This window comes from Oncorhynchus masou, chromosome 19 (genome assembly GCF_036934945.1).
Source record: "Oncorhynchus masou masou isolate Uvic2021 chromosome 19, UVic_Omas_1.1, whole genome shotgun sequence".
Lineage (NCBI taxonomy): Eukaryota > Metazoa > Chordata > Actinopteri > Salmoniformes > Salmonidae > Oncorhynchus > Oncorhynchus masou.
The window spans coordinates 22,375,423-22,392,959 of record NC_088230.1 but is presented as its reverse complement, the minus strand read 5'-3'; the positions used below and the strand labels follow the sequence as shown (position 1 = coordinate 22,392,959).

The window sequence follows — 17,537 nt, the reverse complement described above, 5'->3', positions numbered from 1 at the left end:
GCCAGCGGCACAAATGATGACGACGTCACGTTCTTTCGGAAATGAAGAAACCTTCCAAATAAAAGCAACGTTATGGTTAGTAGAGACTCTACTGAGTATTTCCCACGCCACTTTATCTGAGACAGATAGTAAAGTTTTCTCTCTGTATCCCATGTACAGTCTATTACAGTTTATTGCATTGGGCTATGGAGCTGGTGGAGAACGAAGTGCTGTTGGATATGTATGACACAGTCCCCTTCCCAAACTACACATATTTGGTGAGTAGAGGAACTACTGAGTATTTCCCACCCCAATTTTGCTGAAACAAGTAGAAAAGTATTTTCTCTACAACCCAAAAAGTATCCCATATACCATGTATTGCATTGCAGTGAATGAAGTGGGGGAGTAAGGAGTCACCAGTACTCTGTATTGTCACGGATTCCTCCGGTACTGATGTTGACACTCTGTTCACCAGCTCCTGAGGTCTATATCACCAGCCTTCTAGGCGTCACTGAACTGGATCATTACCACCAACCCTGGACTGTCTTGTCTCATTAAGCACACCTGATTCCCATTTCCCCTGATTAGTATGTGTATATATGTGCCCTCTGTTTATGTTGAGTATTGTTCCATGTCCGTTGGTGTTGTGAGTACCTGTACTCTGTTGTATTGGCTTGCGTGTTAGTGTGTACTAGTGTTATTACGTGTCTCGTCCCATGTATTTATTAGACGTTTACATCTCACTCTTTGTTTGGGTTACAGCCCTGTCTTATATATATATATATACAGTGGGGCAAAAAAAGTATTTAGTCAGCCACCAATTGTGCAAGTTCTCCCACTTAAAGCTGAGAGAGGCCTGTCATTTTCATCATAGGTTCAACTATGACAGACAAAATGAGAAAAAAATCCAGAAAATCCCATTGTAGGATTTTTAATGAATTTGTTTGCAAATTATGGTGGAAAATAAGTATTTGGTCAATAACAAAAGTTTATCTCAATATTTTGTTATATACCCTTTGTTGGCAATGACAGAGGTCAAACGTTTTCTGTAAGTCCTCACAAGGTTTTCACACACAGTTTTCACACACTGCTGGTATTTTGGCCCATTCCTCCATGCAGATCTCCTCTAGAGCAGTGATGTTTTGGGGCTGTTGCCGGGCAAACGTATTTCTTTCATCACATTCCCAGTGGATCAGAAGTTTGAATGTACCGGTCATACAATGAGAGACACAGGCCTATTTCAGTCATTGCAAAGTCTAATGGATTAAGGTATCCTACCAAATGAATGCTTGAATTCATTTCTTGTGTAGTGGTTCATCTATTTGTAGAATATGCCTATGTATCACTGAACACTAGGCGATGTGTCACCTCAACAATTGCTCTCTTCCCAGAAATAAAATGAGCAATGAGGTTTTCTGGAAACATACTCAATTATGAAATGTAACACTGAATCCTAGGCCAGACAGCCAAAGAGAAAATGAATTTTCCATGGTATAATTGTGATATTAAATATGCATGTATGCATGGGAGGACAGGGAACATATGCACCCCTTTTCAGCTGGAGAAAACACAGACTAACTAAACTGGGACAAAGCCACTGCAATGTTGGAGCTAGAAACATGAGCATTTCACTACAGCTGCAATAACATCTGCAAGATATGTGTATGAGACAAATCAAATTTAAATTTGATGAGCAGCACAATTTTGTGTTGTGAACCTTGTTGTAACGGCTTTCCTCCTGGGAAGGAAAGGCGGACCAAAATGCAGCGTGGTTATAGTTCATGTTTTTTAATAGGAAAACTCAACATGAACATAATACAAAACCGAAACAGCCCTATCTGGTGCAACAAACACAAAGACAGGAAACAACCACCCACAAAACCCAACACAAAACAGGCTACCTAAATATGGTTCCCAATCAGAGACAATGACTAACACCTGCCTTTGATTGAGAACAATATCAGGCCCAAACACAGAAACAGACAAACTAGACATCCAACAGAATGCCCCCCCCCCCAAGGTGTGGACTCCGGCTGCAAAACCTGAAACCTATTAGGGAGGGTCTGGGTGGGCATCTGTCCGCGGTGGCGGCTCTGGTGCTGGACGTGGCCCCCACTTCACCAGAAGGGAGACTCTGGCGGCTCATGACAGAAGGGAGACTCTGGCGGCTCTGGACAGACGGGAGACTCTGGCGGCTCTGGACAGACGGGAGACTCTGGCGGCTCTGGACAGACGGGAGACTCTGGCGGCTCTGGACAGACGGGAGACTCTGGCGGCTCTGGACAGACGGGAGACTCTGGCGGCTCTGGACAGACGGGAGACTCTGGCGGCTCTGGACAGACGGGAGACTCTGGCGGCTCTGGACAGACGGGAGACTCTGGCGGCTCTGGACAGACGGGAGACTCTGGCGGCTCTGGACAGACGGGAGACTCTGGCGGCTCTGGACAGACGGGAGACTCTGGCGGCTCTGGACAGACGGGAGACTCTGGCGGCTCTGGACAGACGGGAGACTCTGGCGGCTCTGGACAGACGGGAGACTCTGGCGGCTCTGGACAGACGGGAGACTCTGGCGGCTCTGGACAGACGGGAGACTCTGGCGGCTCTGGACAGACGGGAGACTCTGGCGGCTCTGGACAGAAGGGAGACTCTGGCGGCTCTGGACAGAAGGGAGACTCTGGCGGCTCTGGACAGACGGGAGACTCTGGCGGCTCTGGACAGACGGGAGACTCTGGCGGCTCTGGACAGACGGGAGACTCTGGCGGCTCTGGACAGACGGGAGACTCTGGCGGCTCTGGACAGACGGGAGACTCTGCCGGCGCTGGAAAGAGGAGCTCTGGTGCCTCTGGACTGAGGGGCGGAAGCTCTGGGAGCGCCGAACAGGCGGGAGACTCCGGCTGCGCTGGAGAGGAGGAAGGCTCTGGCAGCGCTGGACAGGCGAGGCGCACTGTAGGCCTGGTGCGTGGTGCCGGCACTGGTGGTACTGGGCCGAGGACACGCACCTCAGGGCGAGTGAGGGGACCTGCCACCGGAGGGCTGATGCGTGGAGGTGGTACTGGATAGACCGGACCGTGCAGGCGTACTGGAGCTCTTGAGCACCGAGCCTGCCTAACCTTACCTGGTTGAATGCTCCCGGGCGCCTTTGTCAGTGCGGCAAGGTGGAATAGCCCGCACTGGGCTGTGCAGGCGAACCGGGGACACCATGCGCAAGGCTGTTGCCATGTACACCGGCCCAAGGAGACGCACTGGAGACCAGATGCGTAGAGCCGGCTTCATGGCACTTGGCTCGATGCCCACTCTAGCCCGGCCGATAAGAGGAGCTGGTATGTACCGCACCGGGCTATGCACCCGCACTGGGGACACCGTGCGCTCCACGGCATAATACGGTGCCTGCCCGGTCTCTCTCGCCCCCCGGTAAGCACAGGAAGTTGGCACGGGTCTCCTACCTGGCTTCGCCATACTCCCTGTGTGCCCCCCCCCAAGAAATTTTTGGGGCTGACTCTCGGGCTTCCATCCACGCCGCCGTGCTGCCTCCTCATACCAGCGCCTCTCCGCCTTCGTTGCCTCCATCTCTTCTTTGGGGCGGCGGTATTCTCCTGGCCGTGCCCAGGGTCCTTTACCGTCCAATTCGTCCTCCCATGTCGATTACTCCTTGCGCTGCTCCTGCTGCCGCTTCTCCTGCTGCCGCTTCTCCTGCTGCACCTTGGGGCGGCTACACTCCCATGGCTTTGCCCAGGGTACTCTCCCATCGAGGATTTCCTTCCATGTCCAAGAGTCTTGATTCTTCGGCCGCTGTTGCTGCTGCCCGTTACCACGCCGCTTGGTCCTGTTTTGTTGGGTGGTTCTGTAACGGCTTTCCTCCTGGGAAGGAGAGGCGGACCAAAATGGAGCGTCGTTATAGTTCATGTTTTTTAATAGGAAAACTCAACATGAACATAATACAAAACAATAAACGTGGCAAAACCGAAACAGCCCTATCTGGTGCAACAAACACAAAGACAGGAAACAACCACCCACAAAACCTAAATAGGGTTCCCAATCAGAGACAATGACTCACACCTGCCTCTGATTGGGAACCATATCAGGCCCAAACACAGAAACAGACAAACTAGACATCCAACATAGAATGCCCACTCAGATCACACCCTGACCAAACAAAACATAGAAACATACAAAGCAAACTATGGTCAGGGTGTGACACATGTAATGATGCAAATCCATTTCAAGAGTCTCAAATTGTTGGGGTCTCTTGTGATGGTGAGAAAAGTGTTATGCATGAATTTCCCCTAGACTTTCCTATTCTACTAAATCATTAGTGACAGGCTATAGTCAGAGTTTCTTTGCTATAGTAGCTTGGTGAGGTAAAACGAACTGCCTCAATACATGACGACCCTTGATAGAATTAGGCTACGGTGTCCCTAATCTTTCCCGATTCCCATTAATGCAATTAGTTTTATGAGTACTGTCTGAACAAGACGTCACTGACTCTTACTGTACAGAGTAGGCCTATGTAAGGCTTTCATCCAAACCAAACAGGGTAACTAATAGGGTCATGCTCAGTGAGGAAAGGCTCAATTAAATCAAATCAAATCAAATTTTATTTGTCACATACACATGGTTAGCAGATGTTAATGCGAGTGTAGCGAAATGCTTGTGCTTCTAGTTCCGACAATGCAGTAATAACCAACAAGTAATCTAACTAACAATTCCAAAACTACTGTCTTATACACAAGTGTAAGGGGATAAAGAATATGTACATAAAGATATATGAATGAGTGATGGTACAGAGCAGCATAGGCAAGATACAGTAGATGGTATCGAGTACAGTATATACATATGAGATGAGTATGTAAACAAAGTGGCATAGTTAAAGTGGCTAGTGATACATGTATTACATAAGGATGCAGTAGATGATATAGAGTACAGTATATACTTATACATATGAGATGAATAATGTAGGGTATGTAAACATTATATTAGGTAGCATTGTTTAAAGTGGCTAGTGATATATTTTACATCATTTCCCATCAATTCCCATTATTAAAGTGGCTGGAGTTGAGTCAGTGTGTTGGCAGTAGCCACTCAATGTTAGTGGTTGCTGTTTAACAGTCTGATGGTCTTGAGATAGAAGCTGTTTTTCAGTCTCTCGGTCCCAGCTTTGATGCACCTGTACTGACCTCGCCTTCTGGATGATAGCGGGGTGAACAGGCAGTGGCTCGGGTGGTTGTTGTCCTTGATGATCTTTATGGCCTTCCTGTAACATCGGGTGGTGTAGGTGTCCTGGAGGGCAGGTAGTTTGCCCCCGGTGATGCGTTGTGCAGACCTCACTACCCTCTGGAGAGCCTTACGGTTGTGGGCGGAGCAGTTTCCGTACCAGGCGGTGATACAGCCCGCCAGGATGCTCTCGATTGTGCATCTGTAGAAGTTTGTGAGTGCTTTTGGTGACAAGCCGAATTTCTTCAGCCTCCTGAGGTTGAAGAGGCGCTGCTGCACCATCTTCACCACGCTGTCTGCGTGGGTGGAGCATTACCTGGACCAGGTACTTAAAACTTTCTACCTTCTCCACTACTGCTCCCTCTGCTGTTTCATGAAGTCCATTATCATCTCCTTTGTTTTGTTGACATTGAGTTTGAGGTTATTTTCCTGACACCACATTCCGAGAGGGCCATATCTCCTCCCTGTAGGCCGTCTCGTCATTGTTGGTAATCAAGCCTACCACTGTAGTGTCGTCTGTAAACTTGATGATTGAGTTGAATGCGTGCATGGCCACGCAGTCATGGGTCAACAGGGAGTACAGAAGAGGGCTCCAGTGTTGAGGATCAGTGGGGTGGAGATGTCGGGGGCAGCCCGTCAAGAAGTCCAGGACCCAGTCGCACAGGGTGGGGTCGAGACCCCTTAACACTATTGAGTTAAATGCCGAGCTGTAGTCGATGAACAGCATTCTTACATAGGTATTCCTCTTGTCCAGCTGGGTTAGGGCAGTGTGCAGTGTGATTGCGTTGTCTGTGGACCTATTGGAGCAGTAGGCAAATTGGAGTAGGGTGTCAGGTAGGGTGGAGGTGATATGGTCCTTGACTAGTCTCTCAAAGCACTTGATGATGACGGAAGTGAGTGCTACGGGGCGATAGTCATTTAGCTCAGTTACCTTCGCTTTCTTGGGAACAGGAACAATGGTGGCCCTCTTGAAGCATGTGGGACCAGCAGACTGGGATAAGGATTGATTGAATATGTCCGTAAACACACCAGCCAGTTGGTCTGCTCATGCTCTGGGGAAGCGGCTGGGAATGCCGTCTAGGCCGGCAGCCTTGCGAGGGTTAACACGTTTAAATGTTTTACTCACGTTGGCTGCAGTGAAGGAGAGCCCACAGATTTTTGATAGCGGGCCATGTAGTGGCACTGTGTTGTCCTCAAAGCTAGCAAAGAAGTTGTTTAGTTTATCTGGGAGCAAGACAAACTAAACAAGACATTGTGGTCTGAGACAGGGCTGGTTGTCCTTTTGTAGTCCGTGATTGACTGTAGACCCTGCCACATACCTCTCGTGTCTGAGCCATTGAATTGCGACTTTACTTTGTCTCTATACTGATGCTTAGCTTGTTTAATTGCCGGAAATGTAAGTTATCCCATGAGAACTTTTGTTTTCCGAAAATGCTAGTTATGGGCATGTTGCAGTAGTGTGTAGTAGGAAGATCCGTAGATCTGAGAAGTGTGCAGGAGCAGTGAGGAGAATGGTAGCGGAAGATGGGTACAGGGTGAGGGATAATGAGAGGATTCCTGTGGATAGGCAGAGCCCAAGAGACAGACGGGAGACTCTGGCGGCTCTGGACAGACGGGAGACTCTGGCGGCTCTGGACAGACTGACAGCTCAGGCAACGCTGGAGAGGAGGAAGGCTCTGGCAGCGCTGGAAAGAGGAGCTCTGGTGCCTCTGGACTGAGGGGCGGAAGCTCTGGGAGCGCCGAACAGGCGGGAGACTCCGGCTGCGCTGGAGAGGAGGAAGGCTCTGGCAGCGCTGGACAGGCGAGGCGCACTGTAGGCCTGGTGCGTGGTGCCGGCACTGGTGGTACTGGGCCGAGGACACGCACCTCAGGGCGAGTGAGGGGACCTGCCACCGGAGGGCTGATGCGTGGAGGTGGTACTGGATAGACCGGACCGTGCAGGCGTACTGGAGCTCTTGAGCACCGAGCCTGCCTAACCTTACCTGGTTGAATGCTCCCGGGCGCCTTGCCAGTGCGGCAAGGTGGAATAGCCCGCACTGGGCTGTGCAGGCGAACCGGGGACACCATGCGCAAGGCTGTTGCCATGTACGCCGGCCCAAGGAGACGCACTGGAGACCAGATGCGTAGAGCCGGCTTCATGGTACTTGGCTCGATGCCCACTCTAGCCCGGCCGATACGAGGAGCTGGTATGTACCGCACCGGGCTATGCACCCGCACTGGGGACACCGTGCGCTCCACAGCATAATACGGTGCCTGCCCGGTCTCTCTCGCCCCCCGGTAAGCACAGGAAGTTGGCACGGGTCTCCTACCTGGCTTCGCCATACTCCCTGTGTGCCCCCCCCAAGAAATTTTTGGGGCTGACTCTCGGGCTTCCATCCACGCCGCCGTGCTGCCTCCTCATACCAGCGCCTCTCCGCCTTCGTTGCCTCCATCTCTTCTTTGGGGCGGCGGTATTCTCCTGGCCGTGCCCAGGGTCCTTTACCGTCCAATTCGTCCTCCCATGTCGATTACTCCTTGCGCTGCTCCTGCTGCCGCTTCTCCTGCTGCCGCTTCTCCTGCTGCACCTTGGGGCGGCTACACTCCCATGGCTTTGCCCAGGGTACTCTCCCATCGAGGATTTCCTTCCATGTCCAAGAGTCTTGATTCTTCGGCCGCTGTTGCTGCTGCCCGTTACCACGCCGCTTGGTCCTGTTTTGTTGGGTGGTTCTGTAACGGCTTTCCTCCTGGGAAGGAGAGGCGGACCAAAATGCAGCGTCGTTATAGTTCATGTTTTTTAATAGGAAAACTCAACATGAACATAATACAAAACAATAAACGTGGCAAAACCGAAACAGCCCTATCTGGTGCAACAAACACAAAGACAGGAAACAACCACCCACAAAACCTAAATAGGGTTCCCAATCAGAGACAATGACTCACACCTGCCTCTGATTGGGAACCATATCAGGCCCAAACACAGAAACAGACAAACTAGACATCCAACATAGAATGCCCACTCAGATCACACCCTGACCAAACAAAACATAGAAACATACAAAGCAAACTATGGTCAGGGTGTGACACATGTAATGATGCAAATCCATTTCAAGAGTCTCAAATTGTTGGGGTCTCTTGTGATGGTGAGAAAAGTGTTATGCATGAATTTCCCCTAGACTTTCCTATTCTACTAAATCATTAGTGACAGGCTATAGTCAGAGTTTCTTTGCTATAGTAGCTTGGTGAGGTAAAACGAACTGCCTCAATACATGACGACCCTTGATAGAATTAGGCTACGGTGTCCCTAATCTTTCCCGATTCCCATTAATGCAATTAGTTTTATGAGTACTGTCTGAACAAGACGTCACTGACTCTTACTGTACAGAGTAGGCCTATGTAAGACTTTCATCCAAACCAAACAGGGTAACTAATAGGGTCATGCTCAGTGAGGAAAGGCTCAATTAAATCAAATCAAATCAAATTTTATTTGTCACATACACATGGTTAGCAGATGTTAATGCGAGTGTAGCGAAATGCTTGTGCTTCTAGTTCCGACAATGCAGTAATAACCAACAAGTAATCTAACTAACAATTCCAAAACTACTGTCTTATACACAAGTGTAAGGGGATAAAGAATATGTACATAAAGATATATGAATGAGTGATGGTACAGAGCAGCATAGGCAAGATACAGTAGATGGTATCGAGTACAGTATATACATATGAGATGAGTATGTAAACAAAGTGGCATAGTTAGTGGCTAGTGATACATGTATTACATAAGGATGCAGTAGATGATATAGAGTACAGTATATACGTATACATATGAGATGAATAATGTAGGGTATGTAAACATTATATTAGGTAGCATTGTTTAAAGTGGCTAGTGATATATTTTACATCATTTCCCATCAATTCCCATTATTAAAGTGGCTGGAGTTGAGTCAGTGTGTTGGCAGTAGCCACTCAATGTTAGTGGTTGCTGTTTAACAGTCTGATGGTCTTGAGATAGAAGCTGTTTTTCAGTCTCTCCGTCCCAGCTTTGATGCACCTGTACTGACCTCGCCTTCTGGATGATAGCGGGGTGAACAGGCAGTGGCTCGGGTGGTTGTTGTCCTTGATGATCTTTATGGCCTTCCTGTAACATCGGGTGGTGTAGGTGTCCTGGAGGGCAGGTAGTTTTCCCCGGTGATGCGATGTGCAGACCTCACTACCCTCTGGAGAGCCTTACGGTTGTGGGTGGAGCAGTTGCCGTACCAGGCGGTGACACAGCCCGACAGGATGCTCTCGATTGTGCATCTGTAAAAGTTTGAGTGTTTTTGGTGACGAGCTGAATTTCTTCAGCCTCCTTAGGTTGAAGAGGCGCTGCTGCACCATCTTCACCACGCTGTCTGCGTGGGTGGAGCATTACCTGGACCAGGTACTTAAAACTTTCTACCTTCTCCACTACAGCTCCCTCTGCTGTTTCATGAAGTCCATTATCATCTCCTTTGTTTTGTTGACATTGAGTGTGAGGTTATTTTCCTGACACCACATTCCGAGAGGGCCATATCTCCTCCCTGTAGGCCGTCTCGTCGTTGTTGGTAATCAAGCCTACCACTGTAGTGTCGTCTGTAAACTTGATGATTGAGTTGAATGCGTGCATGGCCACGCAGTCATGGGTCAACAGGGAGTACAGAAGAGGGCTCCAGTGTTGAGGATCAGTGGGGTGGAGATGTCGGGGGCGGCCCGTCAAGAAGTCCAGGACCCAGTCGCACAGGGTGGGGTCGAGACCCCTTAACACTATTGTGTTAAATGCCGAGCTGTAGTCGATGAACAGCATTCTTACATAGGTATTCCTCTTGTCCAGCTGGGTTAGGGCAGTGTGCAGTGTGATTGCGTTGTCTGTGGACCTATTGGAGCAGTAGGCAAATTGGAGTAGGGTGTCAGGTAGGATGGAGGTGATATGGTCCTTGACTAGTCTCTCAAAGCACTTGATGATGACAGAAGTGAGTGCTACGGGGCGATAGTCATTTAGCTCAGTTACCTTCGCTTTCTTGGGAACAGGAACAATGGTGGCCCTCTTGAAGCATGTGGGACCAGCAGACTGGGATAAGGATTGATTGAATATGTCCGTAAACACACCAGCCAGTTGGTCTGCTCATGCTCTGGGGAAGTGGCTGGGAATGCCGTCTAGGCCGGCAGCCTTGCGAGGGTTAACACGTTTAAATGTTTTACTCACGTTGGCTGCAGTGAAGGAGAGCCCACAGATTTTTGATAGCGGGCCATGTAGTGGCACTGTGTTGTCCTCAAAGCTAGCAAAGAAGTTGTTTAGTTTATCTGGGAGCAAGACAAACTAAACAAGACATTGTGGTCCGAGACAGGGCTGGTTGTCCTTTTGTAGTCCGTGATTGACTGTAGACCCTGCCACATACCTCTCGTGTCTGAGCCATTGAATTGCGACTCTACTTTGTCTCTATACTGATGCTTAGCTTGTTTAATTGCCGGAAGTGTAAGTTATCCCATGAGAACTTTTGTTTTCCGAAAATGCTAGTTATGGGCATGTTGCAGTAGTGTGTAGTAGGAAGATCCGTAGATCTGAGAAGTGTGCAGGAGCAGTGACGTGAATGGTAGCGGAAGATGGGTACAGGGTGAGGGATAATGAGAGGATTCCTGTGGATAGGCAGAGCCCAAGAGAGAGAGCGATGGGAAGAATTTGTGCTTCAGTAAGGTGTGATATTTGGTATTCATAGCCATGGATGTCAATTATACTGTAGAAATGGATCAGAAGTCACAGAAAATAGAGGTTGTGGTGGCTGCCGCAGAGAAGTACTTTGGATTGCAAGGATTTTTTGCAGAACAGTTGCATGGGGTGTTGAGTGGTTGAGTTCTATCCTCTCAGACCTTTGGTCTGGAGTAGGATTAGATAGGATTAAATAGTGGAATGGGCTGTTTTTAATGTGGCTGTTAATAGTTGGCAGGGCACTTTTAATTTTCTCAAAATGTATGTAATTTATTGTGGGTACATAATTTAATGTAGGTACAGTAGGCCGTGAAATGCCTCACACACCAGTACAGTAGATGGCGGTATATGCAGTTTCAATTAGATGCGATCCACGAACCAAATCCTAAGAAGAAGCGCGATTGTGTTGTAAACAGACGAAAAGCATCCATCTTTTACAGCACAGAGAAGTCTTATTTCGGCAAAACATCATGGGGGCCGTTCTCGGACTGTGTTCCATGGCGAGTTGGGTAAGCCTTTGTTTTTATGATAATTAAAATCAGTCGACATCAGATCCACTATTTTTTTAAACGGACCGAATCAAATATTTATTCAGACGACAGTTTCGCTAGCTACAGTTATCCTAAAGTAATTGTAGCTGTGTTAGCGTCAATGCACAACAACAAAGCCAGGGTGGTTCCCTGTTCAGTATGGCTTGGTGCATTGCCTTTTAATCAAATACATTGGCTCCGGGTAATCTTTCTGACCACAATTTTAGCTAGCAAACGTTGGATGGTTAAAATCGTCATGTCATTGATAAACACTCGTCATATGCAGGTTTTGACAGTTCGATCCCCGAACTGGTTTGCTTTTCTTGCTCTCTATACGTTTACATTTGAAATTCTACAGCAATGTAGGCCTACTTGAGACCTAGCTCGATAGCCACTTTGTTATTGATAGTGCCTATGTGTTCAAGAGTATTTTAATGACCCACATTTCACAATGTACTGGCGGCCTAACTGGAGACGTCATAGTTAACGTTATCTAGCTAGGTCTCAAGTAGGCCTACATTGCTGTAGAATTGAAAATGTAAACGTACAGAGAGCAAGCAAAGCAAACCAGTTCGGGGAGCGAACTGTCAAACCCTGCATATGACGATTGTTTATCAATAACATGATGATCATTTTAACCAGCTAGCTACTGCCCGGTACTTGGAAATATTGCAACACCGTGGCGAGGCATCAAAACAGAATCAAATGTCAGATAACCGTTAACTGTGACGTCTCCAGTTAGGCCAACAGTGCATTGTGAAATGTGGGTCATTAAAATACTTTTGAATTTAACGGCACTCAGTTCAGTTAGGCATATGTCTGGTATTGTTTCCTATTTAGTTTAACTAATAATATTCCTGAAACTATTTAAGCTAAAAGTGTACCGTTAACTGCCTGGTCTCTCCTCCACATTGGTATCAACTTGATTAGGTTTGACACATGCCGTGGCCAGATCTCTATTCTTAGCAGAGATTTGGTTTCCAACGCAGTTAGCAACTTGGGAAAAACAAGTGTTGGTGTTATGTCAACCCTACGTAGATGTATTAACTTTTATCAATGAATGAAAACCCTATTGACTTTGTACTTAGAATATAGCCTAACTGTAAAACCATTCAGCGGTGGGCAGATATATTATTTTGTCAGCATCAGTTCTATACTTGCATGACTTAGCTATTTGGTTTTAATCATATTTAACCCCATTCCCTTGTCTTGCCTTGTAGATCCCCTGCCTGTGTGGCACTGCCCCCTGTCTGCTGTGCAAATGCTGCCCCAGTGGGAATAACTCCACTGTCACCCGACTCATCTATGCCTTCTTCCTCCTGCTGTGTGTGGGCATCGCATGCATTATGCTCATGCCAGGGATGGAAGAGCAGCTCAAGAAGGTACCAAACTATGTGTTTTATGTATTTGATATACAACATTTACAGTTAAGACAACTAATTCTACACATTTTTGTTTGGCCTGACTAGTTACTTGTGCATCTTGGCTCTTGCAGATTCCAGGATTCTGTGATGGGGGAATGGGTACATCAATTCCAGGTGTGGCGGGTCATGTCAACTGTGATGTCTTGGTTGGCTACAAGGCTGTGTACCGTATCTGCTTCGGCATGGCAATGTTCTTCCTGCTCTTCTCCCTCCTCATGGTCAAAGTCAAGAGTAGCCAGGATCCCAGAGCTTCTATACACAATGGGTAAATAGCACTGTGTCCTCTTCATATATGGGTAATGACAATATCAGTAAGCATTATATACTGCAATACAGGAAGATAAATAAAGAACAAGGGTATCCATAAGTATATTTTAAGTTCAAACAGGTCGATCAGTTAAAATACTTATGCTTTCTTTTAGGTTTTGGTTCTTCAAGTTTGCTTCTGCGACTGCCATTACCATTGGTGCATTCTTCATTCCAGAGGGTCCCTTCACAACTGGTAATGGCCCTTTTCATGCAAATAATGTTTTTCTGTTTCATAGAAATATACAGTACCAGTCAAAAGTTTGGACACCTACTCATTCAAGGATTTCTTTATTTAAAAAAAAAATTCTACATTGTAGAATAATAGTGAAGACATTAAAACTATGAAATAACACGTATGCAAAAATATATTTTAGATTCTTCAAAGTAGCCAACCTTTGTCTTGATGACAGCTTGGCAAACTCTTGGCATACTCTCAACCAGCTTCACCTGGAATGCTTTTCCAACAGTTTTGAAGGAGTTCCCACATATGCTGAGCACTTGTTGGCTGCTTTTCCTTCACTCTGCAGTCTAACTCATCCCAAACCATCTCAATTGAGTTGAGGTTGGGTGATTGTGGAGGCCAGGTCATCTAATGCAGCACTCATCAATCTCTTTCTTGGTTAAATAGACCTTACACACTCTGGAGGTGTGTTGGGTCATTGTCCTGTTGAAAAACAAATGATAGTCCCAATAAGCGCAAACCAGATGGGATGGTGTATTGCTGCAGAATGCTGTGGTAGCCATGCTGGTTAAGTCTGCCTTGAATTCAAAATAAATCACACCGTGTCACCAGCAAAGCACCATCACACCTCCTCCAAGCTTCACGGTGGGAACCACACATCCAGAGATCATCCGTTCACCTACTCTCTGTCTCACAAAGACACGGAGGTTGGAACCAAATCTTACATTTGGGCTCAGATTTCCACCGGTCTAATGTCCATTGCTCGTGTTTCTTGGCCCAAGCAAGTCTCTTCTTATTATTGGTGTCCTTTAGTAGTGGTTTCTTTGCAGTAATTTGACCACGAAGGCCTGATTCACGCAGTCTCCTTTGAACAGTTGATGTTAAGATGTGTCTGTTACTTGAACTCTGTGAAGCATTTATTTGGGCTGCAATTTCTGAGGCTGATAACTCTAATGAACTTGTTCTGTGCAGCAAAGGTAACTCTGGGTCTTCCTTTCCTGTGGCGGTCCTGATAAGAGCCAGTTTCATCATAGCGCTTTATGGTTTTTGCAATTGCACTTGAAGAAACTTTAAAAGTTCTTGACATTTTCCACATTGACGGACCTTTGTGTGTTAAGGTAATGATGGACCTACCTTTCTCTTTGCTTATTTGAGCTGTTCTTGCCATAATATGGACTTGGTCTTTTAACAAATAGGGCTTTCTTCTGTATACCACCCCTTCCTTGTCACAACACAACTAATTGGCTAAAATGTATTAACAAGGAAATAAATTCCACAAATGTACTTTTAACAAGGCACACCTGTTAATTGAAATGCATTCCAGGTGACTAACTCATGAAGCTGGTTGAGAGTGCCAAGAATGTGCAAAGCTGCCATCAAAGCAAAAGATGGCTACTTTGAAGAATATCAAGTAGAAAAAAAGTAAAAATAAAGAAAAACCCTTGAATGAGTAGGTGTGTCCAAACTTTTGACTGGTACTGAAAGTGTAACTAATAATACTCACTTCGCCTGCAGCTAGTTCACACTTCTCTCCCTTAGTTTGGTTCTACATAGGAATGGCTGGAGCTTTTTGCTTCATCCTGATCCAGCTGGTCCTGCTGATAGACTTTGCCCACTCCTGGAATGAGTCCTGGGTGGAGAAGATGGAGGAGGGCAACTCTCGCTGCTGGTATGCAGGTATGGTAATCAACAGGAGCTTCTCTTTAAGAATACCTTGTGAAAATGCACTGGTGACAGGTTGAGTTAAAGCAACCCTGTGTCTCCACTTTTAACTCCCCCTGTCCCCATTATCCAGAAATAACCAGTAAGTCTAATTTCTCCCATGCAGCTCTGTTGTCTGCTACAACCATCAACTACATCCTGTCCCTGGTGTCTCTGATCATGTTCTACGTCTACTACACCCACACTGATGGCTGCACTGAGAACAAGGCCTTCATCACTGTCAACATGCTGCTGTGTGTCGGAGCCTCAGTCATGTCCGTCCTGCCCAAGATTCAGGTAAGAAAGTGCATTGGACCAGCATGTCACCTGTTGTACCCCAGAAACCTTAGTCTCTGGACCTTCATCTTGTATGATAAACATGTAATTTTAATATGTTCTGACACATTTACATCTTAGTGTTATCTCACCCCTTTTCTCAACAGGAGTCCCAGCCAAGGTCTGGGTTGCTGCAGTCTTCCATTGTGACTCTGTACACCATGTATCTCACCTGGTCTGCCATGACCAACGAGCCAGGTGAGAAGTTTAATGATCAAATGTCTCTGATACACCAATAAATGGCTAACTCTTCATCAAGACAAGCACTCGAGTAAATGTGTCTTTGCCATCCACAGACAGGAAATGCAACCCAAGCTTGCTGGGTATCATTGGCCTCAACAACACCACCCCAGCTGGTAAGGACCACCCTGTTGTTCAGTGGTGGGATGCCCAGGGTATTGTGGGGCTGGTCCTGTTCCTGATGTGTGTTCTGTACTCAAGGTAAGGAAACAAGTCCAACCCAAACAACAATGTCTGCAGTTTTCTCTTTGAAGAAACTGCTAATGCTATTTTACCAGCTTTGTGCAGTTGCTATTGACCCTGACAATAACATGTTATCCATTCATTCCTATAGCATCCGCAACTCCTCCAACACCCAGGTGAACAAACTGACTCTGACCAGTGACGAGTCTTCTCTGATTGAGGATGGCCACCACCCTGAGAACTTTGACGTGGAAGATGGTGAGAACCGGGCCGTGGACAACGAGAAGGAAGGTGTCACCTACAGCTACTCCTTCTTCCATTTCATGCTCTTCCTGGCCTCCCTCTACATCATGATGACCCTCACCAACTGGTACAGGTGTGTATCCTCACTCTCCTGGATTATTTGGTCTAGTAGGATGATAACTAGGTAACAGTAATGAGTCTGTAGCCTTACACTGAACCCAAACCGGCTGCGCGCTACCGTGCATAAATGTATAGCTAGTAGTCAGTCGTTTTTAACTCTAATGCAATTGATTGGTTAAGTATTACATGGACATGTATTTGGGTTGACATCCATACAAGCATTATACTTGCAATTTTTACCTCAACAGTGTGAAATGCACACAAACAGTAGCCTAAATGAGATCTTTCCCTCACAGCCCTTTTCCCCCACACATTTCCATGGCAATTCCATTGTTTTGGTCAAGTTTGATTGACCTCTTTTGCATCTATCGCTCATGAGTTTGACTTGTCTGTTTTTGATTTTCTCAGCCCTGACTCCAACTATGAGACAATGACCAGCAAGTGGCCCTCGGTGTGGGTGAAGATCTCCTCCAGCTGGATCTGCATTGCCCTCTATGTGTGGACCCTAGCAGCCCCACTGGTCCTGGTCAACCGAGACTTCGACTGATGATCTAAAGAATGAGGGGGGCAATCATTTGCCCATGATCATTTTGAATTTTCAACTCGTAAGGTGAACAAGCTCTGTAAATACTGTATGTGCATTCCCCACCCACCCTTTTTGTTAATACACTGCATGCATGCTATAGTATTGAATACATGGGTGTTTTATGTACCATGTTTTATCCTATTGCAAAGTTAAAGAATGTTTTTTGCTGAGTTGGTTGTAAAGGTAGCTGGGGCTTGGAGAGATGGTCAGTGAAAGGAGGACTCTTTGGTCAACTGTAATTGACTCTGGATAAGAGACATTCAGAAAGAACCATTGATTTGTTACAAAATGGGCAAGACTGCTTGATGTTTGATAATATGCTACACTTTGCTTTAAGTTATGCATATGTAGCAATGAAGTGCAGGGTTTCAGATATTAGCTCATTGTTGTAATCCTAGGTTCATTTCCACCAGTGATGTACCAGTGGCATATTATAGGCTAATCTACCATCATGCTTTGCAGTGCTTTCCTTTTCAGAACATCCTCCCAAATTGCGAAACTGAAACTACAGCTTTCCCTTTTGTGATCATGCACATCTTGTTGTAGGTCAGATATTAGTCCTTCAGTTTTGTGTACCTTGTTACTTATGATTCACACTGGAGTTATCTTAATGTAAAATACTGATGTTCAGTGGATAAATTATTTTGTAGATGCTTTAACATACTAGAAATGTGTATTCAGTATTTCCAGCAGACTGACAATTGTTTGTCTTTTGACATGTATTAAAGTGCATTGTAACCCACCTTTTAATAAACGTTAAGGCAAAGCATGCATTTTCCTGAATATACCTTCACCT

General features: G+C 46.5%; 1 protein-coding gene across 1 annotated transcript; it reads left to right on the top strand.

Annotated features, from left to right (window-relative positions):
- The first annotated feature begins 11,280 nt into the window (after positions 1 to 11,280).
- On the top strand, positions 11,281 to 17,510 carry LOC135506010 (serine incorporator 1-like). The gene is made up of 10 exons (XM_064925338.1): positions 11,281 to 11,397; positions 12,639 to 12,800; positions 12,914 to 13,107; positions 13,265 to 13,344; positions 14,872 to 15,009; positions 15,161 to 15,330; positions 15,477 to 15,567; positions 15,666 to 15,810; positions 15,944 to 16,168; positions 16,564 to 17,510. Exons 1-10 carry the CDS (start codon positions 11,359 to 11,361, stop codon positions 16,700 to 16,702), a joined length of 1,383 nt encoding a protein of 460 aa, XP_064781410.1. The 5' UTR covers positions 11,281 to 11,358; the 3' UTR covers positions 16,703 to 17,510.
- The last annotated feature ends 27 nt before the right edge of the window (positions 17,511 to 17,537 follow it).

Bases quoted from the DNA above. Each gene is read 5' to 3' on its own strand.
- LOC135506010 (XM_064925338.1), top strand. From the start codon at position 11,359: ATGGGGGCCGTTCTCGGACTGTGTTCCATGGCGAGTTGG. The intron at 13,108-13,264 runs GTAAATAGCACT...GCTTTCTTTTAG, and splicing joins AGAGCTTCTATACACAATGG to GTTTTGGTTCTTCAAGTTTG. The intron at 15,811-15,943 runs GTAAGGAAACAA...TCATTCCTATAG, and splicing joins ATGTGTGTTCTGTACTCAAG to CATCCGCAACTCCTCCAACA.